The sequence below is a fragment of the Lolium perenne genome, chromosome 2 (assembly GCF_019359855.2).
Source record: "Lolium perenne isolate Kyuss_39 chromosome 2, Kyuss_2.0, whole genome shotgun sequence".
In the NCBI taxonomy this organism is placed as follows: domain Eukaryota; kingdom Viridiplantae; phylum Streptophyta; class Magnoliopsida; order Poales; family Poaceae; genus Lolium; species Lolium perenne.
The window spans coordinates 264,304,209-264,321,191 of record NC_067245.2 but is presented as its reverse complement, the minus strand read 5'-3'; the positions used below and the strand labels follow the sequence as shown (position 1 = coordinate 264,321,191).

The window sequence follows — 16,983 nt, the reverse complement described above, 5'->3', positions numbered from 1 at the left end:
CCCTTCATGCAGTGTTAGAACGATCCATATGCCAGCTACTAGGCAATACTGCCTTGGGAATCCTTTCAATTTGGCTATTATGAATTAGAGTGTGGAAGGGGTTGTCGATGCCTGGAGGAGATGTCCTTGGAGCTAGGTAGCGACGTGGGACTTTTCCTCCGGTGCTAATTCGGGCGCTTTTCTTGGAGTTGAACGGATTTTCTACAACCCCAATGCTTGCGACGGTGGCACGCGGGTATACACGCGGGTCTTCCTCCACTTCTCCTTCATCTTCACTCTCAACTTCTTCTTCCAACTCGGGGTCTTGAATATCTTCCTCCGAAAGCCCCTTGCCCTTGTTGTTGGAGACCATGGTGCTTCTAGATCAAAAACAGATCCTGGCAGAAAACAGCTCGAAACAAAACACAACGAGAAAACTATATACGGACCTCGGGGGATCCAGGGGATTATATAGCAAAAAATTTCACAAAAAAGGAAAGTACCAGGACGAACCAGAGTGGGAGAGGGACTCCGAGGGGCTGTCCCCGTATGGCGGCGCGGCCAGGGTGGGGCCCGCGCCGGCCTATGGGGACACTCCCTCGTGCGTCTCCTCCGCTCCGATTCGATCTCGTAATTTTTCATATTTTCCAAAAATAGCAAAAACATTGTTCGGAAATTTAAATGCGGACTTTTTATTACTAGAATTGTTACCTATTCGAAGTCGAACTCTGCAGAACTATCAATTTGATTTTTGATGAAAGCTTCCGGAGTCACCACTCGAATAACATCAACATCTTCATTATAAGAATCTCCATAAATATAATGTTTGAGTCTTTGTCCATTCACCACTTGTGTGGCATCACCTTTCAGAGAACCAATTTTTATTGCCCATGAACGATACACCTCCACAATGACATATGGTCCTTCCCATTTTGAGAGTAATTTCCCTGCAAAAAATCTGAGACGAGACCGATACAATAGGACTTTATCTCCAACATTAAATTCTCTTTTGATAATTCTTATATCATGCCATTTCTTAACTTTCTCCTTAAAAAGTTTAGCATTTTCATAAGCTTCACTTCTCCACTCATCTAGAGAGCTCAATTGTAGCAACCTTTTCTTACCGGCAAGTTTAGGATCTTTATTAAGTTCTCTTACAGCCCAATAAGCTTTGTGCTCTAGTTCTAAAGGTAAATGACAAGCTTTTCCATAAACCATTTTATAAGGAGACATACCCATAGGATTTTTATAAGCAGTTCTATAAGCCCATAGTGCTTCCTTCAACTTACTAGCCCAATTTTTTCTAGATTTATTAACAGTCTTTTGCAAGATAGATTTAATTTATCTATTTGATAATTCTACTTGTCCACTAGTTTGAGGATGATAAGCGGAAGAAATCCTATGATTAATACCATATTTAGCAAGAGTTTTTCTAAAACCACCATGAATAAAATGAGAACCTCCATCAGTCATAAGATATCTAGGTACTCCAAATCTAGGAAAAAATAATATCTAAAAGCATTCTTAAAGAGGTCTCACCATCAGCACTTTTTGTGGGTATGGCTTCCACCCGTTTAGTAACATAATCAACAGCAACAAGTATATGAGTGTTACCTTCTGAAGAAGGGAAAGGACCCATGAAGTCAAATCCCCAACAATCGAATGGTTCAATAACAAGAGTATAATTCATAGGCATTTCATTGCGTCTGGAGATATTACCAACCCTTTGACATTCATCACAAGATAAAATAAACTTTCTTGCATCTTTAAAGAGCCCAATAAAAACCTGATTGTAGAACCTTTTGCGTGGTTCTATCTCCGGCGTGATGTCCTCCATAAACACTACCATGACACTTACTCAATATCTCTTGTTGTTCATATTCGGGAACACATCTTCGCATAATACCATCCACTCCTTCTTTATATAAGTGCGGGTCATCCCAAAAATAATGCCTCAAGTCATAAAAGAATTTCCTCCTTTGCTGAGCTGAAAAGGTTGGAGGCAAGTACTTCGAAACAATAAAGTTAGCATAATCAGCATACCAAGTACTATCTCGCGAGCTCACCTTTATTACAGCCAATTGTTCATTTGGAAAACTATCATTAACAGGAACAGGATCATAAACAATATTTTCCAATCTAGACAAATTATCAGCGACAGGATTATCAGCGCCTTTCCTATCTATAATATGTAAATCAAATTCTTGCAAAAGAAGCACCCATCTAATAAGCCTTGGCTTAGCATCTTTCTTTTCCATAAGGTACCTAATTGCAGCATGATCAGTATGAATTGTGACTTTTGAATCAACAATATAAGGTCTAAACTTGTCGCAAGCAAAAACTACAACTAATAATTCTTTTTCAGTTGTAGCATAAATTCTTTGAGCATCATCAAGAGTTTTACTAGAATAATGAATAACATTCAATTTTTTATCTACTCGCTGTCCAAGAACAGCACCTACAGCAAAATCACTAGCATCACACATAATTTCAAAAGGTAAATTCCAATCAGGAGGTTCAACTACAGGAGCAGTTGTCAAGGCTTTCTTTAGAGTTTCAAAAGCTTCCTTACAATCATCATCAAAAACAAAAGGTACATCTTTTTGAAGAAGATTAGTAAGAGGCTTTGAAATCTTAGAGAAATCTTTAATAAATCTCCTATGAAACCCAGCATGACCAAGAACACTACGAATACCTTTAACATCCCTAGGATAGGGCATCTTCTCAATTGCTTCAACTTTAGCTCTATCAACTTCAATACCTCTCTCAGAAATTTTATGTCCCAATACAATTCCTTCATTAACCATAAAGTGGTATTTCTCCCAATTAAGAACAAGGTTAGTTTCTTCACATCTCTGCAAAACTTTATCCAGGTTTCGCAAGCAATTATCAAAAGAATTCCCATAGACAGAAAAATCATCCATGAATACCTCTACAATCTTTTCACAAAAGCCATGAAAAATAGCAGACATGCATCTTTGAAAAGTAGCAGGAGCATTACATAAACCAAAAGGCATACGCCTATAAGCATAAGTTCCATAGGGACAAGTGAAAGTGGTTTTCTCCTGATCTTTAGTTTTAACAGCAATTTGTGAAAACCCAGAATAACCATCAAGAAAGCAGAAATGAGTATTTTGAGACAACCTTTCTAACATTTGATCAATAAAAGGTAAAGGGTAATGATCTTTCTTAGTAACTTTATTAACTTTTCGATAATCAATGCACATTCTATACCCTACAACTACTCTTTGAGGGATGAGCTCATCATTATCATTAGGTACAACAGTTATTCCTCCTTTCTTAGGAACACAATGCACAGGACTAACCCATCTACTATCAGCAATAGGATATATAATACCAGCTTCAAGAAGTTTTAATACCTCATTCCTTACCACATCCTTCATTTTAGGAATTAGATGATGCTGATGCTCAACAACAGGCTTTGCATCATCTTCGATGTTGATGGCATGTTGGCAAATAGAGGGAGAAATCCCCTTCAAGTCATCAAGAGTGTAGCCAATAGCTCCTCGGCGTTTCTTCAATATTTCCAGTAACCTTTCTTCCTCAAAATCTGAAAGCTTAGCACTAATAATAACAGGATATATTTTCTTATCATCAATATAAGCATACTTAAGATTATCAGGCAACGGTTTCAAATCAAAAACAGGATCTTCCTTTGGTGGTGGTGTTGTACCTAGATCTTCAACCGGTAAGTCATGTTTAAGAATAGGTTGACGAAGAAAAATTTCATCAAGCTCATTCCTTTCTTCCCTAAAGACTTCACTCTCACTATCCTCCAAATGTTGCTGCAAAGGATCATTAGGAGCAAGAGCAATAGATGCACACTGTTCAACTCTAAAATCATTATTAGGCAATTCAGCTTTATAAGGAACTTTGGCAAATTTAGAGAAATTAAATTCATAAGATTCACCAGCAAATTTAGTTACAATTTTCTCCTTCTTGCAATCTATAACAGCTCCACAAGTATTTAGAAATGGTCTACCAAAAATGATAGGACAAGTCTTACTAGCAGCAGAACCAAGTACCAAAAAGTCATCAGGATATTTAATCTTACCACATAGAACTTCCACATCTCGAACAATACCAATAGGAGAGATAGTTTCTCTGTTAGCTAGCCGAATAACCACATCAATATCTTCAAGTTCACAAGAACCAATGGCATGCATGATTTCCGTGTAAAGCTCATAAGGAATGGCACTAATACTTGCACCAACATCACATAAACCATAATAACAATGATCACCAATTCTAACAGAGAGCATAGGAACACTGGCTTTCCTAGACTTACTAGGATGTGAAACAATATTAGAAGCATCTTCACAGAAAATGATATGACCATCTTCTACATTTTCAGTCACAAGATCTTTAACTATTGCAATAGCAGGTTCAACCTTTATTTGCTCTTCAGATTCTATGGATTTCTTTGCACTTTTATTAACCACACTAGTTATAACAGAATACTCCTTCATTTTAACAGGAAAAGGAGTTTTTTCAATATAAGCTTCAGGAAGAATATGATCAACAGTTTGAATTTCAACACATTTTCCTGTAGGTGAATCAGTTCTATCTTTGTAGGGTTCATGATACTTATTAAAATTCTTCCTAGGCAATTCAAAATGAGAGGCAAAAGCTTTATAATAGTTTGCAACAACTTGAGAGTCAAGACCATAAGTAGCACTCATATTATGAAATTTATCAGTATCCATAAAAGTTTCAATGCATTCATAATCATAATTTATACCTGATTCTCTATCTTTGTTGTTCTCCCATCCTTCAGTATTCTCCTGAATCCGATCAAGAATGTCCCATTTAAACTCTTCTTTGTTGCGTGTGAATGATCTAGAACAAGTAGTATCCAGCAGGGTTTTGTCTTGAAAAGAAAGTCTTGCATAGAAATTATCAATAATGATATTACCATGAAGCTCATGAATGGGGCATTTGAGCATTAAAGACTTCAATCTCCCCCATGCTTGGGCAATACTCTCTCCATCATGAGGCCAGAAATTATATATGCGGTTTCGGTCTTTGTGAATTTCACTTGGAGGATAGAAATTAGAACAAAATAGAGGCACAATATCCTTCCAATCAAGAGAATGCCCATTCTTCAGCAGTTTATACCAATGCGCCGCTTTACCAGACAGCGATATAGAGAATAGTTTCTTCCTAACTTCATCCATAGAAATACATGCACACTTGAATAACCCACATAATTCATGTAAAAACAGTAAATGATCTCCAGGATGGACAGTTCCATCCCATTCATAGCGGTTATCCACAACACTTTCAATAATTTTCATAGGTATTTTATATGGAACCTATTTCTCACCTGGCGCCTCATCCACTACCTTTGCAGTAGTAGTAGATTTTCCAAATAGGATATCAAGAGAAGATCTCTCCATAATGAATTATAGCAGCAGGCAGAAATAAAAACAGTACGTACAGTAAAAGTTTTTCTTACCAATTCCACTTACCAATAGCGCTTCACTCCCCGGCAACGGCGCTAGAAAATAGTCTTGATGACCCACAAGTATAGGGGGTGTATCGTAGTACTTTCGATAAATAAGAGTGTCGAACCCAACGAGGAGCAGAAGGTGTTGACAAGCAGTTTCGATGAAGGATTCACTGTAAATGCTCACAGACAAGTATTCAGGGGGTTTTGATATAGCAGATAAATAAAATACAAGTAAGTAAAATGCGAGAGTAATAATTGCAGCGAGTGGCCCAATCCTTTTTAGCACAAAGGACAAGCCGGTTTGTTTACTTATGATGACCAAACGTTCTTGAGGACACACGGGAATTTAGTCTAGTGCTTTCGCTTCATACAGTTGATTAATCTTCATTGTTTTGATAAGTGTTGTGTGGGTGAACCTATACTAATGCAACGCCCTTCCTAGGACTAATACATACTTGTGATTAAACCCCTTGCAAGCATCCGCAAATACAAGAAAGTAATTAAGATAAATCTAACCACAGCCTTAAACTCTGAGATCCTGCTATCCCTCCTGCATCGATATACCAACGGGGGTTCTGTTCTTTGTCACTCCGGCAACCCCACAATTAGCAAACGAATACAAGATGCATTCCCCTAGGCCCATAAAGGTGAAGTATCATGTAGTCGATGTTCACATGACACCACTAGAAGAATAACAGCACAACTTAAATATCAAACCATTAAATATTACTCAACATAGTTCACTACTAACATTTAGACTTCACCCATGTCCTCAAGAACTAAACGAACTACTCACAAGACATCATATGGAACATGATCAGAGGTGATATGATGATGGATAACAATCTGAACATAAACCTTAATTCAACGGTTTCACTCAATAGCATCAATAACAAGGAGTAATCAATACCGGGAGAGTTTCCCCTATGAAATAATCAAGATTTAACCCTAGATGTTACAGTGGAGACGAGGTGCAGCGGTGGAGATGACGGTGACGGTGGTGGAGATGATGATGATCCCAATGAAGTCCAGCTCGATGACGGTGACGATGGCGACGATTTCCCCCTCCGGGAGGGAATTTCCCCGGCGGATTTCATCATGCCGGAGAGCTCTTTTCTCTCTGGTGTTTTCCGCCCCGCAGAGGCGGCTGTTTCTATTCGCGATGATCCCCCGCACCTTAGGGTTTTCGGAAGATGAAGTACGCGAAAGAGAGACGGTCGAGGGGGGTTGTGGGCCCCCTCCCCACAAGGCGGCGCGGCCAGGGTGGAGCTCGCGCCGGCCTATGGGGGGGCCCATGGCGGCCCTCCTCGGCCCCTCCTTTTGGCTAGCTCCTTCTTCTGGAGAAATAAGACTTTCGGTGTATTTTCCGTCAATTGTTGATCTTCAGAAATATTGTATCCTGACGGTGCTTTTTCCAGCAGAATCCTGACTCCGGTGAGTAATTCTCCAATAATCATGAAACATGAAAAATAGGTGAAATAACATAAGTATCATCTCTAAATATGAAATATATCAATGAATAACAGTAAATTATGATATAAAATAGTGATGCAAAATGGACGTATCAGTAACCCTTGTTTATTTCTGTAATTTTTCTTTTGTTCAGTCTTGGAAGTTGTTACCAATGTAATAACCTCTCGTTATCCTTTTTATTTATTTTTTGTGCCAAGGATAGCCTCTAATAAGAAGAAGGTAAGATTTGGGGAAGTTGCTATCCTGCTAATGAAAATTGTAGCCTCTAATAAGAAGAAGGTAAGATTTGGGGAAGTTGTTATCCTGCTAACGATTTCCCCCTCCGGGAGGGAATTTTTTGTGCCAAGGATAGCCTCTAATAAATGTTTGACTTATGTTAGAACTGAACCAAAGTGAATTTTTTATTTTTGATTGCACTAATGCTGCTAATGAAAATTGTGTGAAGTTTTCTATGAAGGAAGCTTTCATGTTTAGGGAGAGTAGAATGATGTGATGAGATGAAGAATGGAAAAATCTCAAGCTCTGGTATGCCCATGTCACCCCAAGAAATATTCAAGAGGTATAAGCGTCAAAGCTTGGGGATGCCCAAGGCATCCCCTTCTTCATCAACAAAGATATCAGGTCATCTTTCAAGACACTGTATTTTTATTGCTTCATATGCTATGTGTTGTTCTTGGCGCGTTTTATTTTTTTTTTGTTTGTTGTATCCCATCATACTTTTTTTGGAGAATGACACACTCCATTTCCATTGCATAGAACACTCTAGTTTTCACTCTTATTGTTCTGTGAGTGTTCTCTTTTACTATTAATGCGTTTAGCTCTTGTTTACCCCTCGTATTTTGTTCAGAGCTTGTTAGTTTTATTTAGTTATGTATGATTAGATCTATGTTCTTTATTGATTATTTTCTCTGAGAGTTGTTTCAAATAAATTGATTGGTGTTGGAGACGAGTAAAATGTTTCATGCTTATAGTGATGCAAAAAAAACTTGTTTAGACTACGGCTTAGACTTTAGCATGTCATGTTAAATGTTATTTTAATCATATGCTTAGTAGTTATTGTTGTAGCATGACTTGTCTCAAATAGCTTAGAGTTCTTAATGTGTCATTGAAAGAAACATGTGTTGTTTCCATCATACAAAAGCATAATATTGTGGTATTCTCCTTTGATGCTTTATTTGGGTTTACTTGGCACATGCTTACACCATGTTATGACTACAAACTAGTCACCTAAACCCTCTATGATCATTTAGTTTTTGACTTGTAATATCACTTTATCCTTTGATTAATAATGTTTTATTGCTATGCATGATTATAGCCATTATTGCTCTCTTAGTTGGTCGTTCCCAGTCTTTTGCTAGCCTTCGCCTGTACTGAGTATGGGCTCTACTCATGCATCCAACTCCCAAAAATCAAAGTTTGCCAATTGTGTCCACCATACCTACCTATATGTGGTATTTCACCGCCTCTCCAAAGTAAATTGCTTGTGTGCTACCTTTAAACCTTCAAACATTATTACCAGTTTTGTGTTCCTGTTTTAGCTCATGAGGAAGAGTTGAATGCTTTATTATCTCTTTCATGTTTATCTTGGCTTCACACCTTGACTAGCATGCATAATGTGCTAGTCCCTAATATTGCAAAAGAGCATGCAAGCGGATGCCCAGCCCACTAAAATATAAATTAAACGCATAATCAAAATCTCCTAACACTATGTACTTGAGAAATCATGAACTTAGCTTGTTCAAACAAAGGAGAAGAGGAACTTTATTGTTCTCTCTATGGGAGCCACTCTTGAAGCCATTAAACATGAAAGGATGATAGATCATTTGATGCCATTCGTTGACATAGACATACATACCTCTCAAAATATATTCTTAACACCTCTGCTTTATTCAAAATAAAAAGCTCTAGCACATGAGCAATCTTGCTTCCCTCTGTGCAGGGTCATTCTTTTACTTTTATGTTGAGTCTTCATCTTTTAACTTAATGCACCAATTAAGAGAGCATAGTTGTCATAGTGACTATAATGTGCATAGTCCCAAAATTTATTATTGATTGATTCATGATTATCTTATTGCTTGTTCTCAAACTAATTGTATCTAGTCACTGTTTGAACTTTAACGGTGTCCTATGCCTTTATGTTTTGCTATTCCATGAATGACAAGCTGAATACCACTTCAAGTTGTAACATAGTTGCTAAGTTCTATTGTTAAAATTATATCTATCATGCCTATGTTTATAGTACTTTGATCTCAGCTCACAATGCTTTTACAATAACTTGATCAAGATTGTGTTGGATGCATGTCACCTCAAAAATTAACTTTGTTATCACTTACCTACTCGAGGACGAGCATGAGTTAAGCTTGGGATGCTGATACATTGCAAACGTATCTATAATATTTGATGCTTCATGCTTGTTTTACACCAATTTCTATATGTTTTGTTTAAACTTGGTGGCATCTTTATACATTTTCTGGAACTAACCTATTGACAACATGCCATAGTGCCACTTCATGTTTCCTGCTATTTTGTTATTTCAGAAAAGTTGTATAGGAAATATTCTCGAAATTGGAGAAAACAAAAGGCAAAACTCCTATTTTCCCGACCCGAAGACGGAGTCCAGAGAAGAGACGGATGAGGGCCAGGAGGCGGCCACACCATGCCTAGGTGCGGGCCACCTCCTAGCCGCACATAGGGGTGGTGTGGGCCCCTTGGATGCCCACCGACCTCGCCCTTCTGCCTATAAATTGCCTCCCAACGCGAAAACCCCAAATCAATCAGCCTCCATCCATGAAAAGTTATGTAGCTCCGCCGCCATCGAAGACAAGTTTCGGGTGACAGAAGTCTCTGTTCCGGCACCCTGCCGGGACAGGAAATTGCCCTTGGAGCCATCTCCATCGCCTCTACCGCCATCACCATCGCTGTTGCTGACTCCCATCATGAGGAGGGAGTAGTTCTCCCCCGAGGCTGAGGGATTTACCGGTAGCTATGTGGTCTATCTCTCTCTCCCATGGTATGATCTTTATGTGATCATGAGCTTCGTATTCTAGCTGAATAAGTAGATGTTACTCTTCATCTATTATGCTACTCAAGTGGTTTTATTATGTGATCTCCGGAGATACCTTGTACCATGGTGTGAAGGTGACAGTGTGCGCACCGTGTGTGTCTCTTAGGCTCAATTTTACAGAAATACTTATCATGAGTTATATTTTGAGTTGGATGTCTCTATGAAATTGTGGTGTTTGTTAGTACTATCTTTGGATGCTCAAAGTGACAACGCGGGGCGTCCATAGATTTGGAATGTGAACTTTAAGGAGTGCTTTTGTAGTCCTACGCGATGAATTGGTGTTCGTTATCCAACGGGAGAGTAGTTCAAAGTAGCATAGTGAAGATATTATATTTATGTATTCAATTATGATATCATTGTTGAGAGTGTACACTATTGAAAGTATGATCCCTAGGCTTTGTTTCTAAGCATTGAAATACCGTTTACAACCAGTTCTGCTACATATTTGCTTGCTGCCATTTTTATTTCAGATTGCAATTACCACTCATATACATCCATATTACTTGTATTTCACTATCTCTTCGCCGAACTAGTGCACCTATACACCTAACAAGTGTATTGGGTGTGTTGGGGAGACAAGAAACTTCTTGGATCGTAATTGCAGGGTTGGTTGAGAGGGATATCTTTGACCTCCACCTCCTTGAGTTCGATAAACCTTGGGTGATTCACTTAAGGGAAAGTTGTTGCTTTCCTACAAACCTCTGCACTTGGAGGCCCAACACTGTCTACAAGAATAGAAGCGTGCGTAGACATCAGTGGGCGATCACAAAGTCAGACACCACCACGGCACCACCGTTCACGCCAGTCACAAGCATCACCACGTCGCCGACCACGAAGTTGGACACCACCATGACACCACTGGTCACGCCCGTCATAAGCATCACCATGTCTCCGATCACGAAGCTGAATACCACCATGACACCGCATGTCTCTCGCCAGTCACAAGCATCACCACGTCGTCGAACATGAAGTTGAATACGACCATGACACCGCCGGTCACGCCGACCACGAAGCATCACCATGTCGCCGACCACTAAGCTGAACACCACCATGACACCTCCAGTCATGCCCATCATAAGCATCACCATATCACCGACCACGAAGTTGAATACCACCATGATAGCGCCGGTCACAAGCATCACCACGTCGCCGACCATGAAGACGAACATCACCATGCCACCACCACCATGGATTATCACCTCTTAATTGTCACCCATCATCACCACGTCGCCACCCATGAACATGGCAAGTGAGAAGTTAAGCAAAATTATTCCAAAATATACTCATGCATACATACGAATTACGATATAGTAGCGAGTCATTTATTTTTCCGTCTATGTCCACCGAAACAAAAACGTTTCAACACGAAAATCATGCGGAATGGTGTGGTGAACCTAATCGTCAAAGGAAATTTCAAACTGTTGAGCAAAATTTTCTCAAAACTTCATACACAAAATTGATGATTTACGACTGCAGAAACTAGAAACCGACTGTCATAATTGATTCATATCATCGATAGGCATCTTTTTCATGCACAACTTATTTTTATTCGGACTATGGTTGTGTTCATTTGAAGAGAGGGTGTGTGGAGTAGTGTAAGGGAGAGTGAGCGTAAGCAAGTTTACGTGAAGAGGTTGCATCCATCGAGCGGAAAAATGAAGACAATAGGGCAAGACCAGTAGAAACGGCCGATTCGGGCTTTGTTTCGGGGCTGGCCTGAGGGTGCTTTGAGAAGATGTTCATGCAACAACGTGGGTCAGCCAGAAAACCAAACGAGCCTTTTTATTGGTGGCCCGATGCGAGCCAAGAGGCACCCAGCCTACCAAACCCGCCCATGCTGAAGGAAGTCCTATATGGGTTAGGTGTGCCGCTCCTGCTGCTGCTCCAGCGATAGTATGTGGTGGCACTTCTAGGCTACACCCGCAACACGAGAACGCCTAGGGCAGCAACTCCGGGAATGTCGATCGAAGAATTATCTTCTTCGAGGGGTGGTCGGTCGATTTGCTCCTAGTTCTGGTGAACCTTAAGATCCTAAATCTAGTCCCAACTATGAGTCGGGGTGGCGCTGCCGGTGAAAACCGAGTTCCCACTCCGATCATGGTGGGCAGTGGTGGCGTTTATGCGCCGTTACCATGGTGAATACATCGTTGCTAAAATCATAGTCTACTCACTCGTACTGCTTTGGGGAACCCTAGATCAGGGTCTCCAACTCAGAGGATAGCAACGCTTTCGATGTCACTCTTCCTTATGGGCATCATTTTTTGAGCAGATGGTGGAGCGATGTTGCATCGACCGAGTCGAGGACGGAGAGTCTCGGCGATGTGGCGCAGCAGGTTCTCAGCGACAGTTGTGGCTTAATGGACTCACGCGGGGCGTGGGCGCTGACTGGCGGTGTCGACGACACGCCTGAGGTTTATCTAGATCTCTCCCCTGAAAATGGCTCGGCGGTTTGATTGCGATATGGCTTCATAAGCATGTGCATGAGGTGCTCGCCGAGGGCCTGCTGAACCAGATATGTTTACCCGGTAATCATAGGGTGACTCATTGATGCCGCTGATACCTAGATGATAATGGGTTTTTAGGTCATAAGACTCTGGTAGCATGATCTTCACACATTGTCGGATTTATAGGTGTTATGCGGCCTATTTGGATTGTTTGATATGTGCTGGACCTTGTTGAATAAGTTTTAAAATAAGGGTCTCTTTTCGATACAGTGGCTGGTCTTAACCTCATTTTCGAAAAAAATAATCTTAAAAATAGCCGCCCATAGGAATGAATTGTCCTACATGTACTACTGGCTGTCATTCTTTTCCGCTTTGGTTCTTGACGATCGTCGTCGCGTTGAACATTAGGTAACAAAACTCTACAGATTATCCGGGATTTCGCGCTTGGCATTGTGCTACGTAATTGTTCTTACGACGATCAGCGCCTGGCCACGCTCTGCCTGTCTTGCTAGTCGCCGTCAAAGGTTACGAAGAGATGGGGCAGGGCAGGAAGGTCAAGTTGGAACCGAAGCAAGGCCGCCGTATTCCCGTTGTTTAATAAAAAGTGCTTATGGCACTACAACTCCCTAGTATAACAAAACATTTTCTTGACGTATGTATAATGATGATGATGGTGTGTTTTTCAGTATCTAATAGCCGTCCATACTAATGAGTCGTTCTGCACGTTTTCTACAAAAATAAAAAAAAAATCGGGCTGCACGTCCTTGCCGTCATTTTTTTCTTCTCCGCTTCGGTTCTTGACGGTCATCGTCGGGATATCAACTCGACTTCCCCGCAAAAAAAAAAAAGGTATCAACTCAGCAGATTACCTGGGATTTGGTGCGGAGCTTTTGTTTGATAGTACCATGAGCCCTTTTGACCAAGTTAACACTTTAAATTCCAACAGTAGAGGATACCACATAATTAAGATAAACTTTTTTTTGGCTCAGGTAAACTTGACCAATGATATGCCCGATCTAGTAGAATACTACTGAGACAGGGCCTTCTGTCCCGACCCTTAAGTAACAGGCTTTAGTTTCGGTTGGCCAACCAGAACTATCTAGGTGGGACTAAAGGCGGATCATTTAGTCCCGGCCCGGTTACCAGCCGGGATAAATGGTCCTCCACGTGGCTGCGATACAGGGTTTGGGCTGGAGTACATTTAGTCCTGGCTCGTAAGCCCAACCGAGACTAATTATTATTTTTCAGGAATTGTTTTTCATTTTTTATTTTTCTAATTTCTTTTTTAATTTCTTTTTTCTAATTTCCTTTTTTATTTTATTTTTTCTTAATTATTTGACTCGTTACTCTCTCAGTTGGATCATTTTTAACATTAATTACACTTAATTTGTAGTTAAAAATTCTAGACTTGGTCATCACATCTCGGTCGATCACGCATCCTCACACTACTCCATCCTTAGCACGCTTAACTCCTCGGTTCTTTCCTGCTATGCTCTTGGAAATGTGATTGTACCTTGTTCTAAATACTACTATATCAATCCTATTAACTCTTACACCATTGCGTCACATTTCTGTATTTTTTAAAAACCAAAAACAATTATATAAGTAACAAAATAATGAATAAGATAGTAATATTGAATTCCAATGAAAATAAAATCAGTAATAAAACCATTTTTATTAAAAAATAATATCAGCATATTCATATAATATGGCCAAATAATTAATATCTTTAAATCTGTAAACAACAATTGGATAAATAATATATGCATTATTATTAGAAAAATGTGAGGAATTTGAATATGAAGTAAAAAAATTATTCATTTTTATTATTATTATCAAATAATATATGCATTATTCATATAATATGGGCAAATAATTAATATCTTTAAATCTGTAAACCGCAATTGGACAAATAATATATGCATTATTATTAGACAAATGTGAGGAATTTGAATATAAATAATTTTGGTTTTATTCATTTATTATTATTATCATCAAATAATATATGCATTATTCATATAATATGGCCAAATAATTAATATCTTTAAATCAGTAAACCGCATTTTGACAAATAATATATGCATTATTGTTAGAAAATGTGAGGAATTTGAATATGGTTTTTTTTTGTTTTTATTCATTTTTTATTATTATTATCAAATAATATATGCATTATTCATATTATATGGTCAAATAATTAATATATTTAAATCTGTAAAACGCAATTGGACAAATAATATATGCATTATTATTACAAAAATGTGAGGAATTTGAATATAAAATAATTATGTGAGGAATCTGTAAACCGCAATATTCATATAACATGGCCAAATAATGTGGGGAATTTGGATACGACATAATTAATATCTGAGGAATCTGTAAACCGCAATTAGAAAAAATTGAGAAATTTGAATAACAATAGAAAGATTCGATATATTAAGACAATTCATAGTTCATACAAATATAGAAGACACACACCACACAACACATCACCATCTACTCATTATTTTTAAATATTGAGACGATCAACTAGTCTCCAATACCTCCTAGATATCTCGAAGCCCATGCGAGCGTATAGAGCGCCATAGTGCACTTGCTCGTATCTCAATGGAACATTGGGCCATCCAAAAACCAGTTCATCTTTTCTTCTTTTCGTGTCGTCCTTCTTCTTGTTCTTCTTCTTGTCCCTCTTCTTCTCAAGTTTTATCCCAATAGTAGAATTTGCTCGATCATACAGACTCGGAATGAGATTTTTGGTGGGATCGGGATTATCTTTTGGAGGTCGAACGCAGAAGTAATATCAATACCGTAGGGCCTCGACATTTCCACATCTTTTCCGATAGCCGCGCCGTAGAATCTGATGGTCTTGTCTTACAAGAACTCCTTGAGAACTTGTGACACTTCATTAGCCCAACAAATCTGGAAGACCAAATTCCCGGTCGCCGCCGAGAGTTGAAGGACGGCGGCGCGCTGATTACCCTCACGAGGGTTGGTGAACTCGTAGTCCAAGCCGACATACTTGATTGGTGCGCCGTCGAGAAAGTCCCTCTTGACGGCGCGGATCCACTTCTCCACTCTTGATGCACAGAGAGTGGTCGTGATTTTGAAAGACATCCCTTCGACCAGGTAGTATATCCAAGACCGAGGAGCCGGGGCGCGCGCGAGGTGCTCCATTGGGGCCGGAACGTCGATGGATATAGAGCGTTTTGGGAGAGGATGATGGAAATATGAAGAGATGTGTGGCAATGTTGGAGAAGATGTGAAGCATATAAAGGTGCTGAAGATGAACATGCCAGCCACCGGGTGATCAATTCTCGTGGTTGTCCGTCAGCGCCAGCGACCCAAATTCCCGTGGCTGCGGCGGGTGACGACCGATTTCCGCGCCAGTAATGGCGACGATGATCGACTTCTGCGCGGGAAGGAACCATTTGAATTCATGTCCCGGCTCGTGTCACCAGCCGGGACTAAAGGGGGTGCTAACAGGCGCAGCGGACCACAAAACCCTTTAGTCCGGTTTAGGATATAAACCGGGACAAATGGTTCCTAACGAACCGGGACCAATAGATGCTGTACGCTTGAGCGTATTTGAGCGACGTGGCCAGACCTTTAGTCCCGCCCAGGACACGGCCGGACCTAAAGAGGCCTGACGAAAAGGCATGTTTTCTACTAAGTAGAAAACGTTGGTAGCTAGTATTATGTGAGGGCCTTCTATAGAATGTCTCTATCATACAATCACCAAATCAGTACAATTAATCATGGTTCATGCAGGGAAATGAAAGTTTGAGCCCAACGAACAAAATGATAGTTTTATCCGACGAGCAAACCAAAAGAGAACTGAACGACTATGTGATACTTCCGTACTACGGGAAAAACAGGTACTGCCGTGCGCCCCCGCACGGTAAAGAAATCTTTGCCGTGAGACCCCGTACAACAACAAAAATCTTTGATGTGCACACCCAGAAAAAAGCACGGCAAAGAACTGGGCCACGGCAAAGACAGACACGAGCACACGGTAAAGAAACGATTCACATCAATGGCCAAAGACAGCGCACGACAATGGACCAAGACAGTGCACGTCAAAGATTGGAAGCACGGCAACGGCGTTAGGCATTGCCGTGTAGCTGGGACGCACGTCAACGCCGCCTTTGCCGTGCGTTCTTCCCTTTGCCGTGCACCATATGGCATTTTTCTTTGTTTTGCTTTCTATTTTATTTCATCTAATACTTATACTTATTTTTCAATTAGTTTTACTTTTTGTTGACTATTTATTAGTGTTACTTAGGATAATATGTATATACCCATACTATTTGCAATACAACAAGTACTCTCCATCTTCATTCTCCACATATATCAGGGTTTCGGAGCAATCCGCGGTTCGGAGAATCTGCTAAGTGTTATCGTCCGAATGTGAGAAAGGTCACACCGGGGAGCTATTTTTGCACCATTACACTTTCCATCACACTTTCACACATATCATAGATTCACATGCAAGTTTTAGTGGGATTCCGGTGCTCCGGCGGTCATTCTCCCCCTCCTCCTCCAAAAAATAGTGG

General features: G+C 40.0%; 1 protein-coding gene across 1 annotated transcript; it reads right to left on the bottom strand.

The window, feature by feature from the left end:
• Positions 1–15,301: 15,301 nt before the first annotated feature.
• LOC127329344 (uncharacterized) lies at positions 15,302–15,604 on the bottom strand. The gene has a single exon (XM_051355872.1). The coding sequence runs from the start codon at positions 15,602–15,604 to the stop codon at positions 15,302–15,304; it is 303 nt and encodes a 100-aa protein (XP_051211832.1).
• Positions 15,605–16,983: the final 1,379 nt, after the last annotated feature.

Coding starts and splice junctions, on each gene's coding strand:
- LOC127329344 (XM_051355872.1), bottom strand. CDS start 15,604: ATGGAGCACCTCGCGCGCGCCCCGGCTCCTCGGTCTTGGATATACTAC.